This window comes from Acinonyx jubatus, chromosome B4 (assembly GCF_027475565.1).
Source record: "Acinonyx jubatus isolate Ajub_Pintada_27869175 chromosome B4, VMU_Ajub_asm_v1.0, whole genome shotgun sequence".
NCBI lineage: Eukaryota > Metazoa > Chordata > Mammalia > Carnivora > Felidae > Acinonyx > Acinonyx jubatus.
In genome coordinates, this window is record NC_069387.1 from 75,012,351 (window position 1) to 75,039,931 (window position 27,581).

The 27,581-nt window shown below is 42.8% G+C and overlaps 2 protein-coding genes across 3 annotated transcripts in view; both read left to right on the forward strand.

The window, feature by feature from the left end:
* The window catches only part of PRPF40B (pre-mRNA processing factor 40 homolog B), a 221,127-nt gene that overhangs the window by 89,403 nt on the left and 104,143 nt on the right, over nt 1-27,581 (forward strand). The window lies entirely within an intron of this gene.
* TMBIM6 (transmembrane BAX inhibitor motif containing 6) lies at nt 1,460-21,552 on the forward strand. 2 transcript variants are annotated; one of them, XM_027036077.2, is made up of 10 exons: nt 1,460-1,607; nt 10,957-11,044; nt 11,923-12,031; nt 14,954-15,074; nt 16,469-16,517; nt 16,624-16,721; nt 16,926-17,005; nt 17,304-17,404; nt 18,240-18,315; nt 19,527-21,552. In XM_027036077.2, exons 2-10 carry the CDS (start codon nt 10,989-10,991, stop codon nt 19,548-19,550), a joined length of 714 nt encoding a protein of 237 aa, XP_026891878.1. In that variant the 5' UTR covers nt 1,460-1,607; nt 10,957-10,988; the 3' UTR covers nt 19,551-21,552. The 2 variants fall into 2 exon arrangements, with proteins under 2 accessions (XP_026891878.1, XP_026891879.1); XM_027036078.2 differs by lacking the exon at nt 1,460-1,607 and adding an exon at nt 2,218-2,358.

The window sequence follows — 27,581 nt, forward strand, 5'->3', positions numbered from 1 at the left end:
TGCCTTATTTTGCCAGAACCTTTTCTGTCCAGGGACATGTTTCCTCATCTATAAAATGAGAGGCAGGGGGTGCTTAGGTGGCTCAGTTGGTTAAGTATCATTGACTCTTGATTTTGATGCAGGTCATGACCTCAGGGTTGGTGAGTTTGTGCCCCAAAGAGAGGAGGGTGCTCTGCACTGACAGCAAGGAACCTGCTTGGGATTCTCTCTCCCTCTCTCTCTGCTCCTCCACAGGCATGCTCCCCCAACCTCCTCAAAAGAAAGAAAGAAAGAAAGAAAGAAAGAAAGAAAGAAAGAAAGAAAGAAAGAAAGAAATAAGCAAGCCTTAAAAAATACACTAAAAAAAATAAAATGAGAGGCAGTGGTGAATCTATATTCTGTGCAGCCTAAAACATATGCAATTCTGGGGCTGTATTTAAGAAATAGAATACAAAATTATATAATAAGTCAATATTTATTTAGAATAAGAAAAAAATCATTGCCTATTTTAAAATGCTGACAAAACAACATCACACAATCCAGGAAAAAAAAAAAAGAACATTTTAAACTACCTGGCAACCACTATAAGCTCTCTTTTTCTACATTTTTGGCTGCATACTTTTGCCTCTTCATATATCAATTTTGTACTATTTTTATAGAGATATTAGATAAACTAGTAAAAAACGAGTTTAAAAAGTTGATAGTGTTGAAACTTTTTTTTTTTTTAAACCAGCTTCACAACCCTTTACTATAAGTTCTTGCACAAGTGATGCTTCTGGCCCGGGACACGCTCTTGGGGAGCTCCAGCCCTTTGATCTCTCTTGGTTTAGCTTCTCCCAGTTGCCTGGGCAGCTTTGCCAGATCGCCGCCCTAGTTCCCTCTCCCATCCACCCTACTCCACAGGCCGAAGTGATTGTGAAGTTGTCGCCCACTTCCCCCAAGCAGGCAAGGTGATCCTGGAAGCCCTTCAGCCCCGCCCGCGGCCCCAGGACCACCACCCGGGCTAGAGGGTGTCGGTGCTTCCGATGCAGGACGGGGGCTGCTATATTTTCCTCGCATTCCTGGACAATTCGCTGAGCCTACAAGAGTGCTCTAAAGCCTAAGCTCGGCAAGGTTAAAGGTAGACTGGCTCCTGTGAGACCGCTTTTTTACGTGTTATCTGAATTTTTTTTCCCGTTTTAACATTCCATGAGAAGCTTAAAACCAGAATCCCGGGACTTTGCCGCGCTATACCATCTAGCGTTGTGGGGGCTCCGTGACTAGTCAGGTACCTTGGGTGCGGCCTGCCCCTCTTCACTTCCTCCACTAGGGGCGGCTTTAGACCGCGGTCTTTCCCAACTATGGGGAAGAGGAGGAGACCTTTTCCTACGACATCGGTTGGCGGCCAGAGTCTTGATTGACAAGGGCACTAGCGAATGGCTCTGAAGTAAGCAGCCGTTGTTTACGCACGTACAGCCAATGGGAAGGTAGAGGTGCGGCCAGCGGCCAATGAAGACTGGCTTTAAGCGGAACGCAGGGGCGGAGCTTCCTTCGACTGGCGAACGCTGAGTGAAGAGTCTGGAGCGGACTCTGGGAGTGTCAGAAGCACATCCGGTGTTAGAAGAGCTGTGTGGGCTTCTAAGAGGCCGGTAAGAACAAACGTCTAAAACTGGGACTGCGCAAGCCGGGAGTGAGAAATGGAAAGGGGATTAGCAGTATCGACTGAGCAAGAGTGGGAATAGTCTCGGTTTTCGGACAGACTGCACCTTTGGGGAATGGGGCCCTGCTCCGCGACGGAACTCTGGAAAGCTGGGCGGGGAGGGGAGAAGATCGGAACTAGTACTGCGCATGCGCAACCGTACCGGAGCGGGGGAGGGGCGGGGGCGAGTCCGGCAGGTTTTGGGGGCCCTCGAGGCTCCGGTTCTGCCCGCGAGTGCTAGCGAAGGGTCCTTGTTAGTCCCTTTTCCTTCCTTCCTCCCTCCCACTCTGCGGTTTTTCTCTTTTTTCCCCCCGCCAAGAGTAGGCGCAGGGGCCCTTTTGGCCCAGCCTCCACTACTTGAATTCAGGTCACGTCCCCCGCCCCTTTCTTCCGAGGCTAATGAAAGCGAAACTTCATGGGTTTGTGGTCACCCTTGCTCCACCCGACTGATCGCTGCTCTGCTGCTGGCCCTCTGGCCGACCCCCCTCTGGCTGAGCGGCGAAGGCCAGGACTCGAGGAAGGGCCTGGTCAGGCAGCCTGCCCTGTCACGCCAGTCAGGTGATGTCACGCTCCTCTGTGACACGCGAGGCTCCTTAGTTACTTGGAAGCCGAAGGCAGAGGCAGGAGGTGGGAAGACCCTTCCTGGCTTCCCAGCCCCACAGAACAGCCCCATTCTGGTCTGATTGATTACCTTTGGACAGGTGAGGTGGCCTTGGCTTTGCTTGGTCCTGAGCCTTGTGGGCGTCTTTCTCAAAGTCCGGTTTAGGAAAGGCGTCGTTGGGCGGTTGTTTTTTTTTTTCTTGGACCTATTTGCTGGATCTGTGGTAGTAAGTAGGCTTTGGTAATTTTGTATATTTAAGTGTGAAATTGTTACCGAGTGCCAGCCCAGAAATGCATTGCCTACCCCATCCGCCTTTCTTTGACCAAACAATAACAAAAACCTCTCTGAACTTGACTGTTTTAGCAATAGTTAACTTGTGAATGTGTAACCCTGCGGAAGAGCTGACTGTGCCTGAAACAAAGATTTTAAGGTTAAAAGTTAATTGCGAATAGGCTTTTCTAGTTATTTATTGATACTCAGTTTTAGTTTATCTTTGGGGTAAGAATTCAGTTGAAGGAAGATTATTCAAGTTGCATAACTAAATTCTTATGGTTTCTACAAATACACCTATTTCTGTAATTATTAGGTTTACTCTCTTTGGCAGTTTATCTTTGTCTAATGTTTTTTTTTGTTCTGACTTCAAGAATATGCTGGTGCTTAGATTCTCTGCCATTTTCCTCCCAGTAGAGACAGAATGGTTGAATCCTTGAGAAACACCCTGTAATTTGAATTCCGTTTCCTTCTTCCATTATTTAACTGTGGAAACATGGCTTAGTGAACCCCCTTTCTTGTCTCTCCCTTCCCTGCTATTGATGCGACTGAAGTCTTACTGTCCTAAGAATAGGAAAGGTAAAATTAATCCAAATATTTAGTCAGCATTTCTGTTTTTTTCCCCCTCGTTATGCATATAGCTCATGTTTATTGCAAAGTGCTGAAAAATCTAGAAGAGTGTGACAGGAATCAGCGTGTGTTAATATTTTTAAGATTTCTCTTTGCCAATGGCTGGAACTGCCTTAACGAAAACCTGCTTTTCTGCTGTAGATAGAGTGTAATAGTAGAGAGAGCACCAGACATTAGAGATCAGAAGGCCCCTAATCTGGTTTGGGTTCTATTACTTAACTTTGTGGTGTTGGTCAATACTAATGTCCGTTTGTCCCTTTTGTACTTTACAATGATTTCACACAGATTTTCTTTTCTTCTTTTTTTTTTTTTTTTGGCGGTATAGTTGACACCGCCTTACACCACTTTTCTGGTGTACCCGCATAGTGATTCAACAAGTCTATACATAATGCTGTGCTCCTTATGCTGTGCTCCCTGCAAGTGTAGCTACCATCTCACCATACAAACACTATTACAGTCTCACCGACTTTGTTCCCCTGTGCTGTACTTTTTATTTACGTCACACGGATTTTCTTACCAGCATTCAGTAAGCTTGGTAGAGCAGGGATAATCATCCTTATCTTACAGATAAGGAAGCCTAGATGATCTTAGGTAAAATGATTTCCCCAAAATTATGAGGTAGAAAATGGCAGGATTTCTGACTCCAAAGCCAGTGCTCGTGTCATTATTATACTGCCTTTTTGAACTTTCTTTTTAAAGGGAGACTAATCATTTTTGGTGTGAACATCAAAGGAGATAACGTATATAAAAGCACTTTAAAAGTTGTGACATTTTATATAAATATAGTTAGTGATATTATAAAAGATACGACTACTGGCCTGAAGTTTCACTTTATTTCATAAACTACCCGTGGGTATTAGTCTCCTCTGGGAAAATACTGAATATTCTCTTGATGTTCTATCTGCTAAATTTTCCTTTGCTATTTTGGCTTGGCCATAGAATCTGTTAGAAGTGTCTTCCACTTCACCCTGTTTTGTTCCCCCAGAGGTGTTGTTTTTTTTTTTTTTTTATGGAGATGTAATTGTTTTCTTAAAAAAATTTTTTTTGATGTTTATTTACTTTTGAGAGAGAGAGAGAGAGACCAAGTGTAAGCCAGGGAGGGGCAGAGAGAGAGGGAGACACAGATTCCAAAGCAGGCTCCAGGCTCCGAGTTGTCAGCAGATTCCGACATGGGGCTCGAACACACGAGTTGTGAGATCATGACCTGAGCTGAAGTTGGAAGCTTAACCGACTGAGCCGCGCAGGCGCTCCAGTTCCCCACCCCCCACCCCCGAGTTTCTAACCAAATTACACAGAGTAGCTTTTTTAACAAACCCGTTTTTGTTTTCCAAAGACTGTAGACATTGGCTTTTAGGGCCATCACGTTACCCCTCATGGTAGGTTCCCTTTTGAGCCAGTTGGGGAATGTCAGCTCTTGATTAGATACAGCACTCTTGATTAGATAATGGGGGGGGGGGGGTGTCTTCGTTTGCTCTGGGGACTCCTGGTTGTGCTTAATCACACAAGCTTTGTTAGAATCAGATGCAAGAGAGCTGAATTAGATGCAAGCTCTGGTCTCAGGGTGCTTACATCCAAATATGTGAGAGAGGTTCGGGCACAATTAACTAGAGTCCAAAACACTTAAAAAGAGCTTCAAGGATACGAATTGAATGGGTGTGCTGTTTTTCCTAATCTATGCCTGCTCATTTGGGCTAAATATGTTGTTATTGGAGAAGGCTTATTTACTGGTTTACACTGGGAGATGACGTCGTATTTAGGACATTGGTGCCTCCTTATGATTCAGTCTGTCAGACGTGGTTATGGAGAAAGGGATTCAGTAATGTCAAAGTTCGATGCAAAAAATAATTTATTGAAGGCAGGAGGCATTCCATGTCTAGTTAACTGGCTTGGTTCTGAGGCACCACCCTAGTGAGACAGGATTCAGTGTTAGCTAGCTAATCTAGCTAGTCAGGAATCTTAGTCCAAGTTAAGGGAAGGTCTGGGACATCTAGGGTTCAAATCTAGGACCATCAGAGCCCAGCCATGTCGAAACAGTTCTTCGGATTTCCTGAAACCAAACAGACCTACCTCTTAGGGACGCCAAGGAAAACATCAAGATAATGACCATTTACTTCATCAAGTTCTCAACCACTTCGGATTATCACTTAGTGGTTATTAGGCTGTCTCAAAACACCTTGTGGCCCTGTGGGGCAGGAGGTACCGTGTAAATATGCCCGAGGAGAGGCATGCCATTTAAACAAAAGTAATGTTATCCAATAATAAAATTTATCAAATTCCTTTAAATTACAGTTTATAATTTTCTTAGATTTCTCCCCATCTTCCCCATTTAATTTTACTCTTTTGAGTAAAATCATTAAGTCTTCAGGATATAATTAGCTGTGAGTTAATGGTTGAATAATATTTTTAAAAGGCATGTGTAAATTAGATTTACAATTAATGTTTTCTTTTCTTTATTTATTTTTTTAAAATTTACATCCAAGTTAGTTAGCATATAGTGCAATAATTATTTCAGGAGTAGAATCCAGTGATTCATTCCTACTTATAACACCCAGTGCTCATCCCAACAGCTGTCTTCCTTAATGCCCCTTGCCCATTTAGCCCATTCCCCCATACACACAATCCCTCCATCTACCCTCAGATAGTTCTCTATATTTTTAAAGAGTTTCTCGTGTTTTGCCCCCCTACAGTTAATGTTTTCTAAAACTAGGGGAAATTAATGCACTGAGGACATGAGAGTAATGAGTATTTACACTAATAAAACAATGGTTAACTTATGGAGCCAGTCTTATTCATGAAGCACTATTCTAAGCACTTTATTTGTATTATCTCATATAATCCTCAACCCTATGAAGTGGAGAATATTATATATTACTATACACAAATTAGGAAACTAAAGCACAGTGAGGTTCAAGTGCCAGAAACTTGCCTCATGTCACACAGCTAAGGAAATATCAACTAGGGTTCAAATGCGTATAGCCATGCTCTTAACCACTATTCTGGGTACGTAGTTATGCAGAGACTGAAAGCTATTCAATAGGAAGAACTGAAAAAAAAGGCAATTCTGCCCCCTCCCTGCCCTGCCTTTTTTTTTTATTATTATTATTTAAAAAAATTTTTTTTAATGTTTATTTTTGAGAGAGAGAGACAGAGTGCGAACAGGGGAGGGGCAGAGAGAGAGGGAGACAGAATCTGAAGCAGGCTCCAGGCTCTGAGCTGTCAGCACAGAGCCAATGCAGGGCTCAAACTCATAGACTTCTCGAGATTATGACCTGAGCCAAAGTTGGATGCTTAGCCCACTGAGCCACCCAGGCCCTGCCCCCCCTACCTTTTTAATCACATGGGATTTTTCTTCTCTCTTAAGTATCAGTTGGTCCCTTCTAGATGTGTAGGAAGAGGACTCAAAATGGTGGAATTACAACAGAAATGAAGAACCATACAATTCACAAACTAAATGGTTTTTTAAATGTTTATTTTTGAGAGAGAGAGAGAGCACAAGCAGGGAGGGGCAGAGAGAAAGACACACAGAATATGAGGCAGGCTCTAGGCTCTGAGCTGTCAGCTCAGATCCCAACGTGGGGCTGGAACTCAGAAACCATTAGATCATGGCCTGAGTCGAAGTCAGAAGCTCAGCAGACTGAGCCATCTAGGCACTCCACAAACTAATTTTTTTTTTTTTTTTAATGAGACAATGTGAGAGACAGAGTGCAAGCAGTGGAGGGGCAGACGGAGGGAGACAGAATCTGAAGCAGGCTCCAGGCTCCGAGCTGTCAGCCCAGAGCCCAACTCAGGGCTCGAACTCACAAACCGTGAGATCATGACCTGAGCTGAAGTCTGACGCTTAACCGACTGAGCCACTCAGGCGCCCCTCCACAAACTAAATTTTAATTAAATGTATGAACAATGTTTCTGTGACTTGCTGGTTTAATGTTGTTAAATTGTGTACATCAAGACAGCCTTCTGCCCAGCAGTCAGCAGGCTCTTCTCTTTAAAAGGCAAGGATTTTTTTTTTTTAAATTCATGATTGTTCCTGTTTGCATAGCTTTTGGCCAGTTGGCCATGTTTCATGTGGTCTGTACTTAATAGATATTGAAATAAGATTGTAGAGAATTTTGTTTTGTTTTTAAGGCTTGGCCCTTGATAATTTTTCATTTTAGGACAAGGGTAAGGAAGATACCTAGAACAAAACAAGAGATTTAGTGGGACATAAGACATGGATGTTAGTTGATGAGAGTGTCTGTCTTCTGCCTGCCCCTCCCTCCTTCCAGACCTCAGGAATACTAACTCAAAACAATGTATTAATTTTTTCTTTCTTGCTAAAGCTGTGCAGTAAGTTTTGTTGTTTTTGGGTGCCTCTGGCAGAGGAGGCTGGCCAGAGGAACCACAGAATGGTGACGCTTCTAACAAAGCTTTAGCAGTATATGCACGACAGATGTTGGCAAATTCTGAGAAATTAGATATTCCTGCTCTCCTAAGGTTGACAGAATTAAATGAAGCTTTGAACCAAGTTAAAGGTGTTTGATTATAATTAACATCTGAACATTTACTTCTCAAATGCAATACAGACAAATTTCTCATGAGTCTATGAGGCACTGTATACATTGTAAATAAATAAATAATAAATAATAAATAAATAATCCCACCTCTTTGTTTAAATTTGAGTGTAGAACTGGGGAACGGGAGAGCGCATACAATTTTTAAATTTTCGTATGAGTTGGCATCCAGAGTAAGACCAGTGCTGGTATGGGTTTCGTAATGGGCTGATATGTATTAGGGGAACTATTGTATTGAATAATTTTTGAGCACCTTGTAATACACTTTTTTCCTTTATTGTAAAATATACACGCAAAGCGTATGATACATTTTAACATCCTTTTTTTTAAAAACAAAGATTTTCATTTAATTGTGGGGCCCCTTTGAAATGTTAGCTGAGTTACTTGGTTAATGGTTTTGAATACCTGAAGCCCTCTTAGGTGCTGACTGTTTCCTGGGACTGAAAATACTTTTGGTATGGGAGCTGCTATTTTTGAGTTATGAGTGCAGTTGAATCTTGTTCAGCTGAGTTTGCATATTGACCATTGCAATGTAGATATGTTTTCTCTGCAACTTTTGAACACAGTAGTTGAGGCTAAGATAGAGACTTGGTTAGTGTAATCCATCTTGCAAAACTTCTAAGAACTGTTTTTGACTTTTTACTTATCTGTACATTAGTTCTTGTCTATTTGAAACAGACCTAGAGCAAACTGTCATATTTCCTTGATTCTAAGACCTAACTTCCCCCCTCTCATGTTTTAACAGTTCTGAAATAAATTATGTCATATATACATCATGTCATTTATTAAATGTATACCTTACTGTGTTTTTCCCTGTAACCCTATTGTTACAATTGCTATGTGCCTTTGCATCTAGAAAAGTTGGTAATTACATATTTCACTTAATTTTAGAATCAGTGGTGATGCTGGGAAACTGGTTTTGTTTCATTGATTTTTTAATGATTTTAAACCACGAGGCACTACTAAATCATGGAGAAATTCCTATTTGATACTCCCTGTCCTCATAACCTTTTGATAGTTTGGTTTTTCCATTAGCAGTTGTAAGAGGCAGTCAGTACCCCCTGGGAAATATCAAAGAGCAAACTGGGAAAGAGGAGTTTCTGTCATTATCCCCTCCCACTGTTTCCACTCAGTGGGGTCTGATTACAGGGTGTTGCCCCTTTCTAACAGTCCTCTGAGTATTTGAGGATTTACACTGCAGGGCCCATTCACCACCTTTTTTTAACTCTTGAAATTGGAAGCAAGAGGTACTTGAGTGTTGTTGTGAATCCTGAGAAACTTGGCTCTGAAGGTTGTTTCAGAACTGTTGCAAGTTCTGTCTAGGGATGTCATTAGGGATGTTAATGGAAGCCTTAAACAAAGACACTTTCCAGGTGCTGGATTCTGCCAGCCTGTAAGTATGCTCTCTGGAGGATGTGTTCATCATGATTCTGGAAGGCTGTGGTTGGCCGTGCAACAGCCTGCAATACTTGCACCATCTAGATCAAGAGGGCCCAGAGCCCTGTGACTTCGATTTGCGAGCAGCAGCTTTAGTGGGCTCTGCAGCTTCTTACTGTATCCATCCTTAAGAACAGAACTAACAAAAAAATTGAGGTGAGTAGGCATGTTGGTGAGAAAGGAAAGAGTAAATCAAGAGAAAGCCAGCTAGCCATTGTAATTGTTTCATGTGTGCGAGAGCGAGCCTCAGTAAACAAATGGTAGTGATCCGTGAGAACTAGAAGAATGGAATCTTTCCACTGGCGCAGGATTTCTCAGAAGTCAGTTTGGGATTGTAACTTTTCTTGCTCAGGTTAATTTTGCTGAGTATTGGGCTAGGTGCTGATTGGAATATGTGGGAGTAGTTGGCCTATCTTGCCTATCTTTCGAATTACTTACCTTTTGTGTTTTAGTAACCCCCCCCCCACACACACACACCCCGTTTTTGGTCAATTTGAAATGAATAGACATTATGGGTCTATTAAGAATCTGGATGATTGTGGATGATGGATAGTTAGGGAAGATGAAAATTCTTGATTAGATTTTTAGCTCTGTAGATTGAATATATTTATTTAGAATTGCATGTGAGATAGAGGAGGGAGCAAAATTTAAGAGCCTAACTTTATGGTGTTGATGGAATGTAACCTGGGTACGGTTCAGTTAAAAATGTCCTTTCTGTGACATATTGGGACAATTGACAAAATCTGATTAAGGTCTCTAGATCAGATAGTAGAATTGTGTCAGTGTTAATTTCCTGGTTTTGGTCAGTTTTCAGGATGTACACGCTGAAGTGTTTAGGGGTAAATGGACATTGTGTTATATATAGAGGGCAGGGCATACAGCAAATATGGCGAAATATTAACATTTAGGAAATTTGGGTGTAGGGTATATAGGAATTCTTTGTACTGTTCCAACTCTTCTATAGGAAACATTCTGAAATTGTGTTTTAAAAAATCCTTTCTGCACTTTTCTCTTTTTAAAATTGTAAATCCCATGGGGTGCCTGGGTGGCTCAGTCGGTTAAGTGGCCGACTTCGGCTCAGGTCATGATCTCGTGGTCCATGAGTTCAAGCCCTGCGTCAGGCTCTGTGCTGACAGCTCAGAACCTGGAGCCTGTTTCAGATTCTGTGTCTCCCTCTCTCTGACCCTCCCCTGTTCATGCTCTGTCTCTCCCTGTCTCAAAAATAAATAAAACGTTAAAAAAAATTAAAAAAAATAAAATTGTAAATCCCTTTCAGTTCAGTTCTAACATGCACTAGATGGAAAGTTTCTACATGTATATATTTAAAGTTCAAGACTTATTGCCTGGCCTAGCTCCCTTCCTCCCTCCCTTCCTTACTCCCTTCATCTTTGAGGTTCTGTGCACCTTTGCTGAGAGAATTCTCTAGCATCTTGAAACAGTGACGTAAGATTGCTTTATGTTCCAGTGACTGGGTCCCTTTAACTAGATTGCTACTGGTAATTTCTCAAAGAAAGAAACTATTAAAGGGACAAATTACCTTCTGTAAGAATAGAAAGCAAATGCTAGTAACAAAATAGTTTGGGGAGGAGATGGCTTTATTTCCTCTGTCCCCTTTAAAATGGTTGAGTAGGATTGCAAACGTATCGTGGAAGCAAATACATAAAAATGAAAATGGCTGTGTTAAGACAGTGGGGTTTTAGATACTTTCATTTTCTGAAACTTGTACTATTTTTCCATGAGAAAGTTGTTTATGTTACTTTGTACATCTTGTATCTTTAAAATAACCTTTCTTCTTATCCTTGATTCTACAGAGTGGAGGCTGTGTCCCACAGACTCTGGCATCATGAACATATTTGATCGGAAGATCAACTTTGATGCGCTCTTAAAATTTTCCCACATGTAAGTGTTTTGATCTTGACTAGTTTATTATTGCATCTCCTTTCATATCTTGTTTCTTTTCCTACTTTATTAACTTTTGTATGTATAAACTAACATATTAGCTTTGCTAGAATCCAGACACTGATAAAAGCACCCCAATTCTTTTTTTTTTGTTTGTTTCCACAAATAAAGTTTTTTTTTAAATTTTTTTCTTTTTTTATTGATTTTTTTTTAAATATATGAAATTTATTGTCACATTAGTTTCCATACAACACCCAGTGCTCATCCCAAAAGGTGCCCTCTTCAGTGCCCATCACCTACCCCCCTCCCTCCCACCCCCCCCCCCCCACCCCCCCATCAACCCTCAGTTTTTAAGAGTGTCTTATGCTTTGGCTCTTTCTCCCACTCTAACCTCTTTTTTTTTTTTCTTCCCCTCCCCCATGGGTTTCTGTTAAGTTTCTCGGGATCCGCATAAGAGTGAAAACATATGGTATATGTCTTTCTCTGTATGGCTTGTTTCACTTAGCATAACACTCTCCAGTTCCATCCACGTTGCTACAAAGGGCCATATTTCATTCTTTCTCATTGCCACGTAGTATTCCGTTGTGTATATAAACCACAATTTCTTTATCCATTCATCAGTAAAAGCACCCCAATTCTAAGGGCTGTTGTGTGGTCATTGAAAAACCATTTAGTTATTCTAGTTTGGATACTGATTGTTCATAATTTGGGGCCTTTGGCTCCTCCCCAGCATTTAAGATTCTCAGTTAACCTATTTTCAAATCATTCTTTCTTTATTATAACTTATACATATGCCCTGGGAAGAAGAGAGAGAAATGATTATTAGCTTAGAAATGAGATTGGTCCTAGAATGATGGCTGTTTAACATTCTTTCCTAGAACCCCCTCGACACAGCAGCACCTGAAGAAGGTCTATGCCAGTTTTGCCCTCTGTATGTTTGTGGCGGCTGCGGGGGCCTATGTCCATGTGGTCACTCATTTCCTTCAGGTAAGAGCAGTGTCTCTCCCAGTTGCTGTGGCACAAATTGCATTAGGTTGAAACCAGCTCAGCAGGATGGTGCAAGCCTGTATCCCTCCTTAATCCTTTTCTGTAGTTTGTTATCTGAATCAGCCAGAGCTAGCTGGTAAATAAGGACGTGCAGAGCCATTTAAATTTTTTGGCAGCTGTGCCCTCTCTAGAAACTGAAAACAGGATGTCATAACCTGGACACGGAATGATGGGCAGCTGACGTGTAAGACCCTGACACTATAACTAGTGACATGACGTGACTGCTGGGGTTTGCATGGTAGCCTTTTTATCTTTTCCTTCGTTCTTCCTCTTTTTTGCCTGTAACTGGAGTTCTTACATGCAACACACTGATTATATGCTTATCAGGAGAGGCAGGGTTGAGACCTTGGAGGATTTGACCTATTTTATTCTCTGATGCTCTTATGTCTGCATGGTTGAGTAAAAACCTGCAACAACTCACTTTCCTGTGTTGAAAGAGACCTGGGGTTTGGCCAGTTAGAATAAAAGGGACAGTTGAGGAATAACCAAAAAGTTTGAAGTTCTCACTAACCAAGACTTGTCCTTTCCAAGTGTCCTTTTTAGTGTAAGTACAGGGGGTGTGTCTGTGTTGGCATTTGCCACTACTGAGAACTGTCCCTATGCTCAGGCATCTCCTGGCAGAGGTTGTGTGAAAAATTACTCTAGATACTCAAAGGATAAGACTTTGGTCCCTGGAGTTTAGACTAAAACATACTCCACCTTCTAGGCAAGAGTAGCCATTTTGGCTTCTGGTTGTGTGTTGGGTTTTTTGGTTTGTTTTTTTAAGTAATGTAGTAAAATGCAGTTATCCTTATTCATGTATTCCGTATTTATGAATTTATCTACTTGCTAAAATGTGTTTGTAAGCCTAAAATTAGTACTCACAGTGCTTTTACAGACATTTGCAGTCATAAGCAGAACCACAAACAATTTGAGTTGCGTATCTCACGTGTTCCAGCTGAGGTTGAATGAAGCAACACACTGCCCTGTTTCAAGCTCTTGTACTATAAACAAGGATCCTTTTTGTTGGTCTGTATAGTGCCACGTTTTTTGCATTTTTGTAATTTTGATGGTGATGTCAGTGTTTAAAGTGGACCCCAAGCATAGTGCTAGAGTGCTGTCTAGTGTTCCTAAGTGCAAAAGATGTTCCTAACTGCAAAAAAAAGTTCACTAAGACTGTGATGTGTCTTATGGAGAAAATATGTGTGTTAAATAAGCTTGTTCAGGCACGAGTTGTAGTGCTGTTGGCCATGAATTCAAGGTTAATGAATCAACAGTATATATCAAATAAAGTGTCCTTAAACATAAACACACGTAAAACATGTATTGTTCAGTTGAAGAAAACATAACCAGAGGTACGTGAGAATCTAACCCTTTATTTTCCTCAGGAACATTTGTTCAGTATTCATTAATTCATTGTTCACAGTAACTTTATAGAGCATAACTATGAGAAAAACGAGGATCAGCTATACCTTTAAAGGAAGAAAGGAACTTTAGTCTGCACATACCTCCTTAATTATTTTCCTCTTTTTCTAGTGCCTGGCTTTTCCCACTTGGATTTTTTAAAGAATTTTTTATCTTCTTACAAAATTAATGCATGTTCATTGTAGAGAATTTGGAAAACAGACTAGTGATGAGAAAGAAAGAAAAACTCCTTAATCCTATCACCCAGAAATAACTGTTGACATTTTAGTTCTTAACCTCGGTCTCACTCCATTCAGACTGCTCTAACAGAATACCATAGACTGAGTAGCTTAAACAGCAAACATTTTTCACAGTTTGGGAGGCTGGAAGTCCAAGATTATGGCACCAGCAGATATGTTATGTGGTGAGGACCTGCTTCCTGTGTAAATAACCGTCTTCTTGCTGTGTCTCCACACAGTGGAAGAGGCAAGGAGCTCTCTGGGATCTCTTTTATAAGGGCACTAATGAAGTCTCCACCCTCATGACCTAATTACCTTCCAAAGACCCCCACCTCTCAAATACCAGCACATTGGGGGTTAAAAGTTAAACATGAATTTTGGGGAGACATAAAAATCCAGTTTGTAGCACCCTCTCAGTCTTTTTTCTCTGTATAGGTATATATGTTTGTGTGTATGTGTTTTAAAGTTTATTTATTCATATTGAGAGAGAGAAAGAGAAAGAACAAGCTGGGGAGGAGCAGAGAGAGGGAGAGACAGAGAATCCAAAGTGGGCTCTGTGCTGAGAGCAGACAGTTTCATGTGGGGCTTGAACTCAGGAACTGAGAGATCATGACATGAGCCAAAGTCAGATGCTTAACCAGCTGAGCCACCCAGGCACCCCTGTGTGTGTGTGTGTGTGTGTTGTTGTTGTTGTTGTTTTAATTTTTTAATGTTTATTTCTGAGACAGAGTATGAGCGGGGGAGGGGTAGGAAGAGAGGGAGACACAGAAGCAGGCTCTGAAGCTGACGGCACAGAGCCTGATGTGGGGCTCGAACCCACAAGCTGTGAGATCATGACCTGAACTGAAGTCAGATGCTCAACTGACTGAGCCACCCAGGTGCCCCTGTGTGTGTGTTTTAAAGTGATCAAAAAGAGGTCATTTCTACTTGTCCTACAGATTTGAATGTGCTTCAAGCACTTGCCACATGATCTTTTTCTTGGGCAAGAATCACAGTTTGCCTCAGGTAGTTGTGGCTGATAGACTACCCAGGTCAGAAGAGCCTCTAACACCCACCATAACACACCTAATCCCGTCTTGTAAGCCTTCTGGTTTCTCCTTACCCCTCTCTGCCTTTTCCACTTCCTCCAGGTTAGAAGCCAGTATTAGGAAGTTCAGATGAATATTTGATCCCAATAAGGTCTCCTCCAGAATACATTTGATATTTTCAAGTATTTAATTATTGACTCTGGATCTGACAGGCTGGCCTGCTCTCTGCCTTGGGCTCTCTGGGGTTGATGATTTGGCTGATGGCAACACCTCATAGCCGTGAAACTGAGCAAAAAAGACTGGGACTTCTTGCTGGATTTGCTTTCCTTACAGGTATGGTAAGGACTGGGCTAATTTGGGGTGGGAGTGGGTACTGTATCTAGTATCTCTTTAGACTAAGGCCCAAGATTTGTGTGTATTCTCGTTGACCTCAACTGGCACTCTGTACTACTCAGTCTTGTATTTGAGTGTATTTTGTCTTGTATTGCTTTCTTAATTCAAAGAGGTACATCTTGCTTTCCCATCCAGAGGATAAGCTCTTTGTGACTACTGACTGTGACTTACACACACTTTTGTATCCCAAAATAAGCATTTATGTGTGTGAATGAATGAGATTCAAGAGCTTAGGTAGCATAACTAAGCCTGACAGTGGACTCAACACTGGCAACTCGTCCCTCCTGTGACCATCAATTCTGAACTTTGCTGACAGTTAATTAAAGCCGTACATTGAGAGCCATCCTACAGAGCACATTGCTAATTCTCAAGAAAACAGTTAAAAGCACAGCTCTTCTGCAATTATTATTAAAGGAAACAGGACTCAAGCTACATAGTAAAAATATTTGCGAAGCAGCATTTGACTCAGTACAACTCATTTTGAGCGTGTCTGTATAGTGTTGAAATAGAAGGGAAGGGATTTAGGGATTAGGATTTTTTTAAATAGGGAAAGCTAGTTTGTGAAGGCATTAAGGGGTGGAATTATCAGAAGGAGAGAGTGTAGCAAGAGTAGAGGAAACGTTGGGGCTGGAACAGGTTGCCACTGCACCCTCCTCTTGGCCAGTGTCCACCCGCAGAACCGGTCTGGCCTTTTCTATAAAAGGAGTCAGCCCTGAAAGACTACAGGTTGCTGGCCACAAGGCACTGGTTTGCTCTTGATCCTTCTCTTCTGATTCCTGATCTGGCCTACATTCTAGTCTCACATCACTCCTCTTCAGAGTATTGCAGGCTTACAGTTTAACTCAAAAAAAAAAAAAAAAAAAAATTTTAATTTTAACTTATTTTTTGTTTAATGTTTATTCATTTATTTTGAGAGAGGGAGGGGGACTGAGAATCAGCCCAGAGCCTGATGGGGGGCTCGAACCCACAAACTGAGATCATGACCTCAGCCGAAATCAAGAGTCAGTTGCTCAGCTGACTCAGCCACCCAGGTGCCCCTAGCTCAAAAATGTTTGATATGCCTGCTTCATTTTTCCTAATCCGTATTCATCCTGGGTCATCCAAGATTTTCAGCTAAGAGGACAGTTTTGTAGCTGTGTCTATAAATAACTCAGTCAAGTATATGCTCTCTGGAAAACAAGGAAGATGGAGAAGAGAGAGATTTAATTACTTTAGTACACATGTTTGTTTTTTAAGAGTAGGGCATGTCTGCACTTTTGATGGTCAACTTTTGTACAAGGGTCCTCTTCAAGAGTTGATGGTAATACTGTGTTCTGGGGCTTTTTGTTTTCTAGGAGTTGGCCTGGGCCCTGCTCTGGAGTTGTGCATTGCCATCAATCCCAGGTAACTATTTTAGTAGCATCTTCTGTCTTTTTATCATTGCAGATACGCTTTCTAAATAGGTTTGCAGACCTGTAGCCCTCAGTCTAATGGTCTTTTCCTCTAACAGCATTCTTCCCACCGCCTTCATGGGCACAGCAATGATCTTCACCTGCTTCACCCTGAGTGCACTCTATGCCAGGCGCCGCAGCTATCTCTTTCTGGGAGGTAAGTGCAGACTGAAAAACAGAGAGAGGGTCTCCGCTTTAGCCGGAATTCTCACTGGACTCTTTGCCTACCCTCCAACTTCTTGTGACTGTTGGGTTGAAATTGAAAGTCTTAATTTGGGGGGAAACGTAAGGAATAGCTTTAATGAGGTTGCCTTACTTTGCTTTGGCTTTTCCCAGGACGGCATTTTGTCCTCTCTTGTAGGTGTCTTGATGTCAGCCATGAGCCTGATGCTCTTGTCTTCCCTGGGGAATCTTTTCTTTGGATCCATTTGGCTTTTCCAGGTGAGACTTTACATATAACTTCCAGCAGCCATTTGCCTTGCGCTTTTTCTTGCTTCACCCTAAAGCAAGGTGGACTTAGAATCTTCCAGAAAGCTCACTTTCATTGGGCAGTGAAGAATTGTGCCTAGGGAAGCCATGTGGTTTCCACCATAGACTTCTGTTCCCATGAATGTTAATGTCATTCATTAGGCTTAGCATTTGTTGTACTTTCAAATTGCCAAGAGCTAGAAAGAGGTACAGCTGGTTTTTTCCTCTGTGGCATCTACCACAGTCACCCATCTCATTCTTCTTGTGTTAGGCAAACCTGTATGTGGGGCTGGTGGTCATGTGTGGCTTCGTCCTTTTTGATACTCAACTCATTATTGAAAAAGCTGAAAATGGAGATAAGGATTATATCTGGTGAGTGAAAACTGGTCTTTAACGCCTCCCTTTCTGTCCCCGTGAGTAGGGTTAAAAGTGGACTAGGTGGCCCTATCCGAACTTAAGTGGCCAGCCTCCGGGAGTGTATATGGGAGGATACCCATGCTTTTGGAACTGTATACCAAATAGCATAGTCTCCCTCAATTCCTGAAAGACCTCAGATCTTTTAAAAATTGAATTAATAATACGCATTTAATTATCCTTTTAAGGCATAGGACAGGGAAAGGGATCTTTCTTTACCTTTTGCTCTATATTTTTGTATTTTTTTTTTAACGTTTGTTTATTTTTGAGAGAGCGAGAGCAAGCAGGGGAGGGGCAGAGAGAGAGGAGACACAAAATCTGAAACAGGCTCCAGGCTCAGAACTGTCAACACAGAGTCCCAATGCAGGGCTTGAACCCACGAACTGGGAGATATGACCTGAGCCAAAGTCGGACGCTTAACCGACTGAGCCACCCAGGCACCCCTATTTTTGTATTTTTTAAACCTTTAACCATGAGAAGAAGAAACACATTCTTTTTAATATATACATTTTTTTTAACGTAGTAATCCTCTCAGAGTTTCTTAACTAGTTAATGGTAGTTCAGGGTTCAGATATAGGCCCCTGCAGAGTCTAAAGCTGAGTTTTTCTTTTCCCTGTGCTGCATGGCTTTGTTGGGTTGTAAAGGATCTCAGACACTAGAGTTTTACTTAGTTGGTGGTTCGGTGAAGCTCACTTGTGGGGTAGACACAGGGTTTTTATGTCCTGCACCTCTGTGGACTGTGGATAAAGGAAGGTGGGAAATGCCAACTTATAATCTGGTTCTTCTGTTTCAGGCACTGCGTTGACCTCTTCTTAGATTTCATTACTCTCTTCAGAAAACTTATGATGATCCTGGCTATGAATGAGAAGGTTAGTCAGCCTACCACCTGAAGATGAGAGAATGGCTCCTGAACTCAACATCTATGTATACTTCAAATTTGAAAACTTAACGAAGTGTGTAGGTCCAGGTTAACTGTAAGGCCACCAGAAGTCTTTAGCCAAAGGAGAAAAAGGAACAAGTAAAACAACTCCCTTAAAAAAGGGGAGGGTGGGGGTGGAGGATCCCTAGTGTGGGACTCTTGACCTCAGGGTTGTAAATTTGAGCCTCACATTGGGTGTAGTGATTACTTAAAAGTAACAAAACTTAAACAAAAAACCAGATCTCTGAGATTAGTATCAAATGAGAAAAGGGCTTCAGTGGCACCAAGAAACAGTCTACTATATAAAGAATTTAAAGGCTGTGAAGATGGTTATGACTCAGGAAAAGATATTCTAGGGAATTTGTTTAATCTTGGCAATCAGCTTTTATCAATGTGTGTCAGAAGTAGACCAGTTTTATCCGGTTGTTAGTCTTGTTTCCAGAGAAGCATTCTGTATATGGTTAGTGAGTGCCATACATAGTCTCCTCCGGCAGTAGGGGAACAAATGAAATCATGAGGTGTTTTTTTTTTTTTTACAGATCTTACTAGGAAACAGGAGACAGTGTGATGCTGGTGGAAACAGATGAGTAGGTGGGATTGGTGGCTCTGTCTTATTTGTGTGGCGACTAGACTGAGCTCCAAGCAGGTTTTAGGCAAAGCAACTCAACTTTCATTTGTTTAATACACTGGGCTTCCACCGAGGATTGAATGACGTGTTCACTGGACTAGATCATTTCTGGGCGTTGGTTTGTGCCCAGGATTTATGCTTCTCTGGCTTAATGGAAAGTTGGTCTTGGCCTCTTGTTGGAGTTATTTTGGGGTAGACTGCCAGTCTGCAGCTTTCACTGGATGAGATCCGAGCTGTGGTAGTTATGAGTAAGCCAGGAGTGGTCAGGTGGCCCAGCTGGGTGCTCTTGGAGTGGAAGCGGGGACAGCTGCTTAACTTTTACTCCTGTCAGGTCTGTCAGCAACTTGAGGGACCACCAGTGGAAGATGGTTAAGATCCAGTTCCTCCCTCACGGAGGAAGCATTTCTCCTCTTTTTATGGTCTTGTTCCCTTCCAGTCTCTAACGGAAGGTAGCCAGGTATTGGCTCCCTCAAGAGTTTTAGCTTGAATGCCAGATGCCGAAAATTAATTGGGCAATTTTTCTCCATTTGTAGGACAAGAAGAAAGAGAAGAAGTGAAATGACCTTCCAGCCTTGTCCAGTTTGACCTCCTGTCCCTCCACCCCTCATTTCCTCTTCGCACACATTACAGGTGGTGTGTTCTGTGATAATGAAAAGCATCAGAAAAGCTTTTGTACTTTGTGGTTTTCTCTACTTTGAATTTTTTGATCAAAAAACTGATTAGCAGAATATAGTTTGGAGTTTGGCTTCGTATTCCTGGGGTTCTTCCCCACTCCCTTTTCTGCCCAGCCCAGTCCTAGCCTCTTCCTCTGCTCAGGCAGCCGGTCACCATGACGAGGAGTGGGATCCACAGCAGAGCAAACTCCAGGAGTCCACTTTCCAGCCGAACTTCGCCAGGTGCACCTGAACTGGTAGAGCCGCCTCAGCCCTTTGCTCAGCATCGTTTGGTTTGTGCACAGTTCCTGTAGGACTAGGCAGTGTGTTTCCCATTGGAAAGGAGTTTGGTGGTCCCGTTTTTTTTACCCAGGCTCACTGTATCTGAGCTTCTGTCAACATCTACAAAGAAAATGAAGAGCCTCTCCTGGTGGATGCTTTGCTTCCTCTGAGCTGCCCAAGCTGTTGCTGGTCTGACAAACACATCTCTCTGCCTTGCTATCCTAAAAGGAGTGTGGATTTATGTGTTCCTATTCCCCATCTCTTGTCTGACCGTTGGGGAATCTGCCTGTTTCTATCCGTGAGGAGGGAGGATTTCAATACAAAGGAAAGACTGATTCTTGTCAGACATTTATGAAAAGGCTGGTTATGTATGGCAAGATAGAGCATAGAATTCCCTAACTTCCCATCTTTATTTTGGTCATCACCTTAGTTGTTGAGTGGCTTCCACCACAGTGACTTTGATTGAAGATCCCAGGAGAGGAAGGATAGGGAAGGAGCATGGTTGAGCCTGGGGGTAATTGTAAACTAATTCTGCCAGGCAGACCTAGATAAGGACCTGTTTGGGGCAGTGAGGGAGAAAACCGCTGCTAACTGAATGGTTCTTTGTTCAGATCAGCAGAACTGGGTGGTGATGACTTAGGCAGCATTCATGACAGTCCAGTGCATTTCTGTTTTCCGCCTGGACGCCAATAATGTCAGGCCAGAGATTCGGGGCAGTAGATAAACATTCATTTTACAGATGCACTTTAGTTTTTGGGCTGTTCACCTGTTCCCAGAAATCTGTAGCCTTCCGGGTGGGGACTAGGTGATCAAACCTGTAACACCTCTAATTCCCTTCAGCTTTGTGGTTGTGAGTGAGGGAGGGCGATACCAATGGGGATCACCAGCTCTTTCCCAGGGAGCTGCCACAATCAGTGGGCACAGAAGGGCAGGCAGCCTCGAGAGCAGGTGTGACCCTGGCTACTCACAGGGCCTCAGTGTAAGGGGGACTGAGCCATCAGGAGTCCACTGCCAGGATGATACCACTTTTGGCTCTCCCTGTTCACAACCAGCACGCAGTTTGACCCGGTGGCTGCTGGTTCGCAGGGCACCGCATCCCCGGGCCACCCCGTGAAAAGATTTGTTCCCGGGATGTTGGTATTCCTAGAGTGCCATGCTGCCCAGAATGGCTTGCTTCTGCAGAGGATGCTGCCCTCTGATTTAGCTGCCACCTCCAGCCTCTGGCTTGAGAACTTACTAAAGGGACTTCCTTCCCATTACCCCCCCGCCCCAGTAGCACTCTCCATAAATTTGTTGATTCTCTGCTAGGCCTGAGAATCTGAGTTACATCTCTTGAAGCCAAACTCCACCTCTTATGCTTTTTTGCTTGGGATAAAGGAGTTTTTCTTTAGAAACAGTGCCAAGAATGACAAGATACAAAAAACTACTTTTAAAGAAAATGTCTAACAGGTTTTTAATACAGTAATCACTGTAATTATCACTTTCTTTTCTAGTTCCTTGGTTTTCAGCTCAGGCTGCATTCTCTAACTCATACTGTGAAGACAAAGGTGTTTTTGATTCAGAAATATATGAAATCAACATAGTCTTAATTTGTAAAAAAAATAAAGAAAATTCCTTAACCTTTCCTGGTGTAACTGTGTGTTACGTTCAAGGCCACAGCTGAACATGGGCTTGGGTACTGTCTGACTTGCTGAGTGGGGCCTGGGAGTGGAACAGATTTCAAGTTTCTGCTCTAGACTTAGCAGACTGGTAAATAGAAACAGGGACCCCCGTTAGGCCTCCCATTCTGTAGCTCCAGCTTGCTACAAATGTTGGGAATTTCCTGTCCAATGTATAGCCCGGGACCTTTTCCAGTCCTCCCCCTCCCCAGCCTTTAGGTGCTTTGTGGTAGCAGCTACATGGCTCTAGTGAATGCCAACCTTTGGAATTTGGTGATGCATAAATGGGAAAGGCATCATGATCTCATTCTGCACGTCTTTGGTCACCTGCTATGGCCAGGCTCTATTGTAGGTGCTAGGAAAATTTTCATCAGTGAAAAATATAAAAATCCTTGTCCTCAGAGTTTATGAGATTATAAACCTGTTTGCATTACAATCAGGTTATGCCATTTTGGCATGCTTGCTCTCTGGTTACTGTGTACTTTGTAGACACAGAAGCTTCCTCTTAGGATCTGTTAACCCTGACTGGTTCAAGTTATGCGCAGTTGACCTCTTGGATTCCCCATACCCCCATCCCAGCCAAGGTTAGCCACTTTCCCTGACTTGGAAAGTATGCCTTAAGTTCTCAACCGTTTCTGTCTTGCAGACTCTGAAAAACTCCAGTGTCAAATACTTTTTAAAGCATTACTATTTGGGGGGTGTTGCCTTTATCTACAAGGCACAGCGTAGTGCTTAACGATAAATCAAGCACTGCAAAATGCTTTGCGTGTTTTGTTCACTACTCCCAATAGCCTAAGAAGGTGGTATATTTACCACATATGATCAATAACTTCCAAGGTCATGACAGCAGGCTGTCTCCAGAGCCCCTGGCTCTTCATTGGTGCTCTGTATAGGCAACACTACACTGTGTTAGTGCCTCCTGGCTGATGTTATCTTTCCCATCCTGACCTTCATCCTGGCTAGGGCTCCAGCTGTTTGGGGTGGAGAAGGGGATCCCCATCCCCAATCGTTGTCACCAGAGTAGGAGCATGAGCTCCCTTTTAGTCTCCCCCCCCCCCCCCCCAGCAAGCCCGCCAAATAACAGATCAGACAGGAGAGATGAATGCATAGCTCAGTCCATGCCTAGTGGAACTGCAGGCCTGACCTACAGTGAAGAAGGCACTGGTGGAGGGCAGAAGTGGAAGGATGTGTGCCCTGGCAAGAGAACATCTGCCCTGCCTGCAGGTGATTGGATGAGGGCACCCGCTAGGCAGCAGGCCATGTTACTGGTCCCCCTTGACCAGAGGTAAAGATGGATAGGGCAGTAACTACTTTTTAGTCCTTCATGGCCGAGCAGCGCAGGAGAGTTACACGGAGACGTAGGTTATGTGCTTACATGGGTGTAAGCACAGTGACCATGAGACAATAGTGGGAGACCTCCCTGCCTGGCTGTTCAGGTAAGTGTTTTGGAGATGACACCTGAGCTAAAGCCGAAGCTCCAAGATTGATTTAATATGAGACAGTTGGTGAGGTTAAGACAGGCAAAGGAGGACTGGATGTTTCCAAGTGGAAGGGTTAGTATGAGAACAGGCCCAGGAGTGTGACTCAGCCTGGGGAGGTGCTGGACCAGCAACGTGTTCGGTTCTGCTGTGTTTTGGTTAATTTTTGTTTGAGAGAGGAGAGAGAGCGTGAGCACGAGCAGGGTAAGGGGCGGGTGGGGGGTGGGGACAGATGATCCCAAATTGGCTGTGCTGACAGCTGAGAGCCCAATAGCAGGCTTGAACTATGAACCAGGAGATCATGATCTAGGCCAAAGTCTAAGGCTTAAGTGACTGAGCCACCCAGGCACCCCTCTGCTGGGTTTTGAAGTTTAAAGAGACTGCTAGGAAGTGGGAGGGAGGGGCAAACAGGGAAACAGTGACTGAGGACCTGATGTGCTTAGAACTGGCTTGGTCCTGAGGGCAACAGGAAGGACTTTGAGCAAGGGAGTGGTCAGATTTGCATTTTTACAACTCTGGTGGTTGGAGGACGGGGTTGGGTGCAGCTGAACGGCAAAGACACTCTAACACCCAGGTTGTGGTCTTTCTCATTTCCCACTAAAAAGAACCAGAGCTCCTGGGGCAAGTGGTGCTGAGACGTCTGTAGATGTGCAAGATGCACCTGGAACATAATGCTATGGCAGGAAGTAAAGAAGCTATAAAAGATGGCTGGTATAATTGACAAGGATGCAGGGGCTAACCCGAAGAGGTTCCTCCTGGCTAACGATAGGATCATCTGAGCATCAGTGCAAGTGCAATGTATTGAATTACAAGTGCAATGGATTGAAATCAATTTTTTTAAATCTCTAAGTTCATGATGATATTTTTAAAATAGTGGGAAAAAATTTTTAAAAATAAAATATTGGTCACCTTTGAAGGATGTTAGAAATAAGTGACTTCTGAATACTTGTTAATAAAGGGAAAGAAGCATTTATCTTTTCTGTATTAACTGTACTTCAGGGTAATCAAAAAGTGAAAATTTCTCTCTATAGAGATATTCCAGCTAATAGATAATGGAATTATAGAGTTAATTTATCACTATTTTGTAAACCTCTAATGAAATAAGCTAGGCAATAATAATCGACAGCTTCAACATCATATGAAGAGAGACAACCAGGGGCACCTGGGTGGCTCTGTTGGTTAAGCGTCCAACTTCGGCTCGTGATCTCACGGTTCATGGGTTCGAACCCCATGTCAGGTTCTGTGCTGACAGCTTGGAGTCTGGAGCCTGCTTTGGATTCTGTGTCTCCCTCTCTCTCTGCCTCTCCCACATGTGTGCTCTTTCTCTCTCAAAAATAAACATTAAAAAAAAACAACCTGACATTATATGCCTCCTGCTGGAAGTCAACAGCACTACCGCTGAAGCTTTCTTGCAAAAGCAAAAAAAAAAAAAAAAAAAAAAAAATCCAAATCATATTGTTCTGGATCTAAGTACAAGTTTACAGGAAAAACATGAATCAGAGGACTATGTTAAATGACATCATGGGGATGCAAGCAGGAAAAATCCAGTAAATGTAAAACTCTAAGGACAAACAACATGGCTTCTTTAAAAAAAAAAAAGGGCGGAGCACCTGGGTGGCTTAGTCGGTTAAGCGGCAGACTCTTGATTTTGGCTTAGGTCACTCATGGTCTGTGAGTTCCAGCCCCTCCGACTCTGCGCTGACAGCATGGGTCCTGCTTGAGATTCTCTCTCCCTTTCTCTCTGCCCCTCCCCCACTTGTGCTCTCTCTCAAAATAAATAAACTTAAAAAGGCAAAGAAACAAGAACAGAATGAAAAAACAAGAGGAAAAGGAACCCAGAGATTAAGACTTATGAGCCATATCGACAAAATGCAAGGATGGATCCTGACTTAAACCAGTTGTAAATGAGAGAGAGACAGGCAAGTGGGGCACTTTGAACTTGTGGTTACCGTTCTCCAGGATGGTCCCCTAAGATCCTGGCCTCCTGGTATTCACACCCTCTCACAACGAAGCAGGTTGGCCCATGTGACCAACAGAATAGTGTAGACGGGTGTGTGACTTACAAAGCTGGGTCAGGAAAGGTTTTGTAGCTTCCTCCTTGGATCCTTGCTCTGGGGGAAACCGGACAAGGTTCTGAGGCCATTCAAGCTGCCCGTAGAGAGCCCTTGTGGTGAGGACCTGTGCCCCTGCCAAAAGCCAGCACTGACCTGCCAGCCTGTGTAGATGAGCCACATGGAAAGCAGATTCTCCAGTACCTGTCAGACTTCCAGGTGACTGCCATCTCATGAGACGCTGATCCAGAACCACTTCGTTCATCTGCTCCCGGATTTCCAACAAACTGAGCAATAATAAATGTTTATTATTGTTTTAAACCTCTAAGTTACACAGCAACAGATAACTAATATAAATACTGATTAGATAATGATACAAAGAAATATGAATGCGTAATGCGAAGAATGTTATTTGAAAGTTGTTTTAGAGATGCATACTGAAATATTTATAGATGCATTAACATGCCGCCTGAGATTTGCTTCCAAATAATGCAGTTAAGCGGTAGCAGAGAGTGGATGTATAGATAAAGCAAATGGTCATGAGTTTATATTGGTTGTGGCAATGAACATATTCACTTTACTATTCTCTAGATTTTCATATTGCTGAAATTTTCTATAATAAAAGTTTATTTTATTTTATTTTATTTGAGAGAGAGAGGGTGCGAGTGAGGGGCAGAGAGAGAAGGAGAGAGAGAAAAGCGAGGAGCACCTGAAATGGGGTTTGTGTTCATGAATCACGAGATCATAACCAGAGCTGAAGTCCAATGCTTAACCGACTGAGCTGCCCAGGTGCCCCATAAAAAGTTATGTTTTTTAAAAAGTACTTACGGGGTACCTGGCTGGCTCAGTGTGGGGAGCATGTGACTCTTGATCTTGGAGTTGTGAGTTTGAGCCCTACGTTGGGTGTAGAGATTACCTTAAAAAAAAAAAAGGTACTTTCAATGGTCCAGGCAAGAGAAAAGATGGCTGCAACAGAGCAGTAGTTATAAGGGTTATAAGAAAGGCAATGGAAGTAAAATATTCAGAAGGTAAAAATATACAGGTCTCAGTGATTGAACAGACATGGGGAGGTGAGAAAGAAGAATCAAGAGCGACTCTGGGAGCTGGATGGACATACTGGCCACTTGCCAGCTGTGCAAGCTTGGGTGAGTTACTCAGCCTTTCTGTGCCTCGTTTCCCATGTGTGAAGATGAAGGTAAAAACAGTACTACCAAAAGGGTAATTGTATTAAGTTAGTTAAAACATGTAAAGCACTCAGAACAGTACTTAGCACATAGTAAACCCTCTAAGTGTTAGCTCTTCCACTGGGGAGGCCCAGGACTCCTGCGGGATGGCAGTTTTGGCTTTCCGCGTGAGATTGTGGCGGTGGGGCACTTCCATGAAGATGGCAGGAGACATTTGCATCTCAATCTGAAGTTCAGGAGAGAAGGTAGAGATAGAGATGTGGATGACTCGGCACATTTTAAAATAAAAGTGAACCAGCTCTTTGAACAGACGCTTCACCAAAGATACACAAATAGCAAATAAGCACGTGAAAAGATGTTAAATATAACTAGATATTAAGCAAATGCAAACTAAAGCAAAAAGGAAACACCTCTGTACCCATGCCAGAAAGACAAAAATTAAAAAAAAAAAAAACATATACAGTGATAATACCAAGTACTGGGAAGAATGTGGGGCAGCGGGAGCCATCATACATTGCCAGAGGTCAAGTTAAAATGGTATGTTTATGGGACGCCTGGGGTGGCTCAGTCGGTTGGGCATCCGACTTCAGCTCAGGTCATGATCTCACAGCTCATGAGTTCGAGCCCCGCGTCGGGTTCTGTGCTGACAGCTCAGAGCCTGGAGCCTGCTTCACATTCTGTGTTTCCCTCTCTCTCTCTACCCCTCTGCCGCCCATGCTCTGTCTCTCTCTGCCTCAAAAATAAACATTAAAAAAATTAAAAAAATAAAATGGTACGTTGACTTCTGGAACTTCTGGAAAACAGCTTGGCAGTTTCTCATAAAATTAAACACATACTAATCATACAACCCAGCAATTAATTGCACTACTGGGTGTTTATCCTAGAAAAATAAAAATTTGCATTCACACAAAAACCTGTATGTGAATGTTCAGAGAAGCTTTATTTGTAGTAAGCCAAACCTGGGAACAATCCAAATATCCTTCAACAGGTGAATGGATAAACTGTGGTATATCCATACAATGGAATACTCCTCTGCAATAAAAAGGAATAGGCCATAGATATATACAACAACCTGGAGGGATCTCAAAAGCAATATTTCATGAAGAATGAGCAAGCCCAATGGAACCCCAGGAACCTCATATGTAAGGAGCATATGGAAACCTTTTCAATCTGTCCACGGCTTTTCAATAAAACAAATGCTGCCTAGGTTCAGGCCCTAGGTTCTTGCCTGGGTTACTGTTCCAGCCTCCTCACTGGCCCCAGCCCCCAGCCCCCAGCCTGG

Excerpts from the sequence above, each read along its gene's own strand:
- TMBIM6 (XM_027036077.2), top strand. The coding sequence starts at position 10,989 with ATGAACATATTTGATCGGAAGATCAACTTTGATGCGCTCTTAAAATTT. Across the intron at positions 16,518-16,623 it reads TGCATTGCCATCAATCCCAG|CATTCTTCCCACCGCCTTCA; the intron begins GTAACTATTTTA and ends TTCCTCTAACAG. Across the intron at positions 17,405-18,239 it reads GGAGATAAGGATTATATCTG|GCACTGCGTTGACCTCTTCT; the intron begins GTGAGTGAAAAC and ends CTTCTGTTTCAG.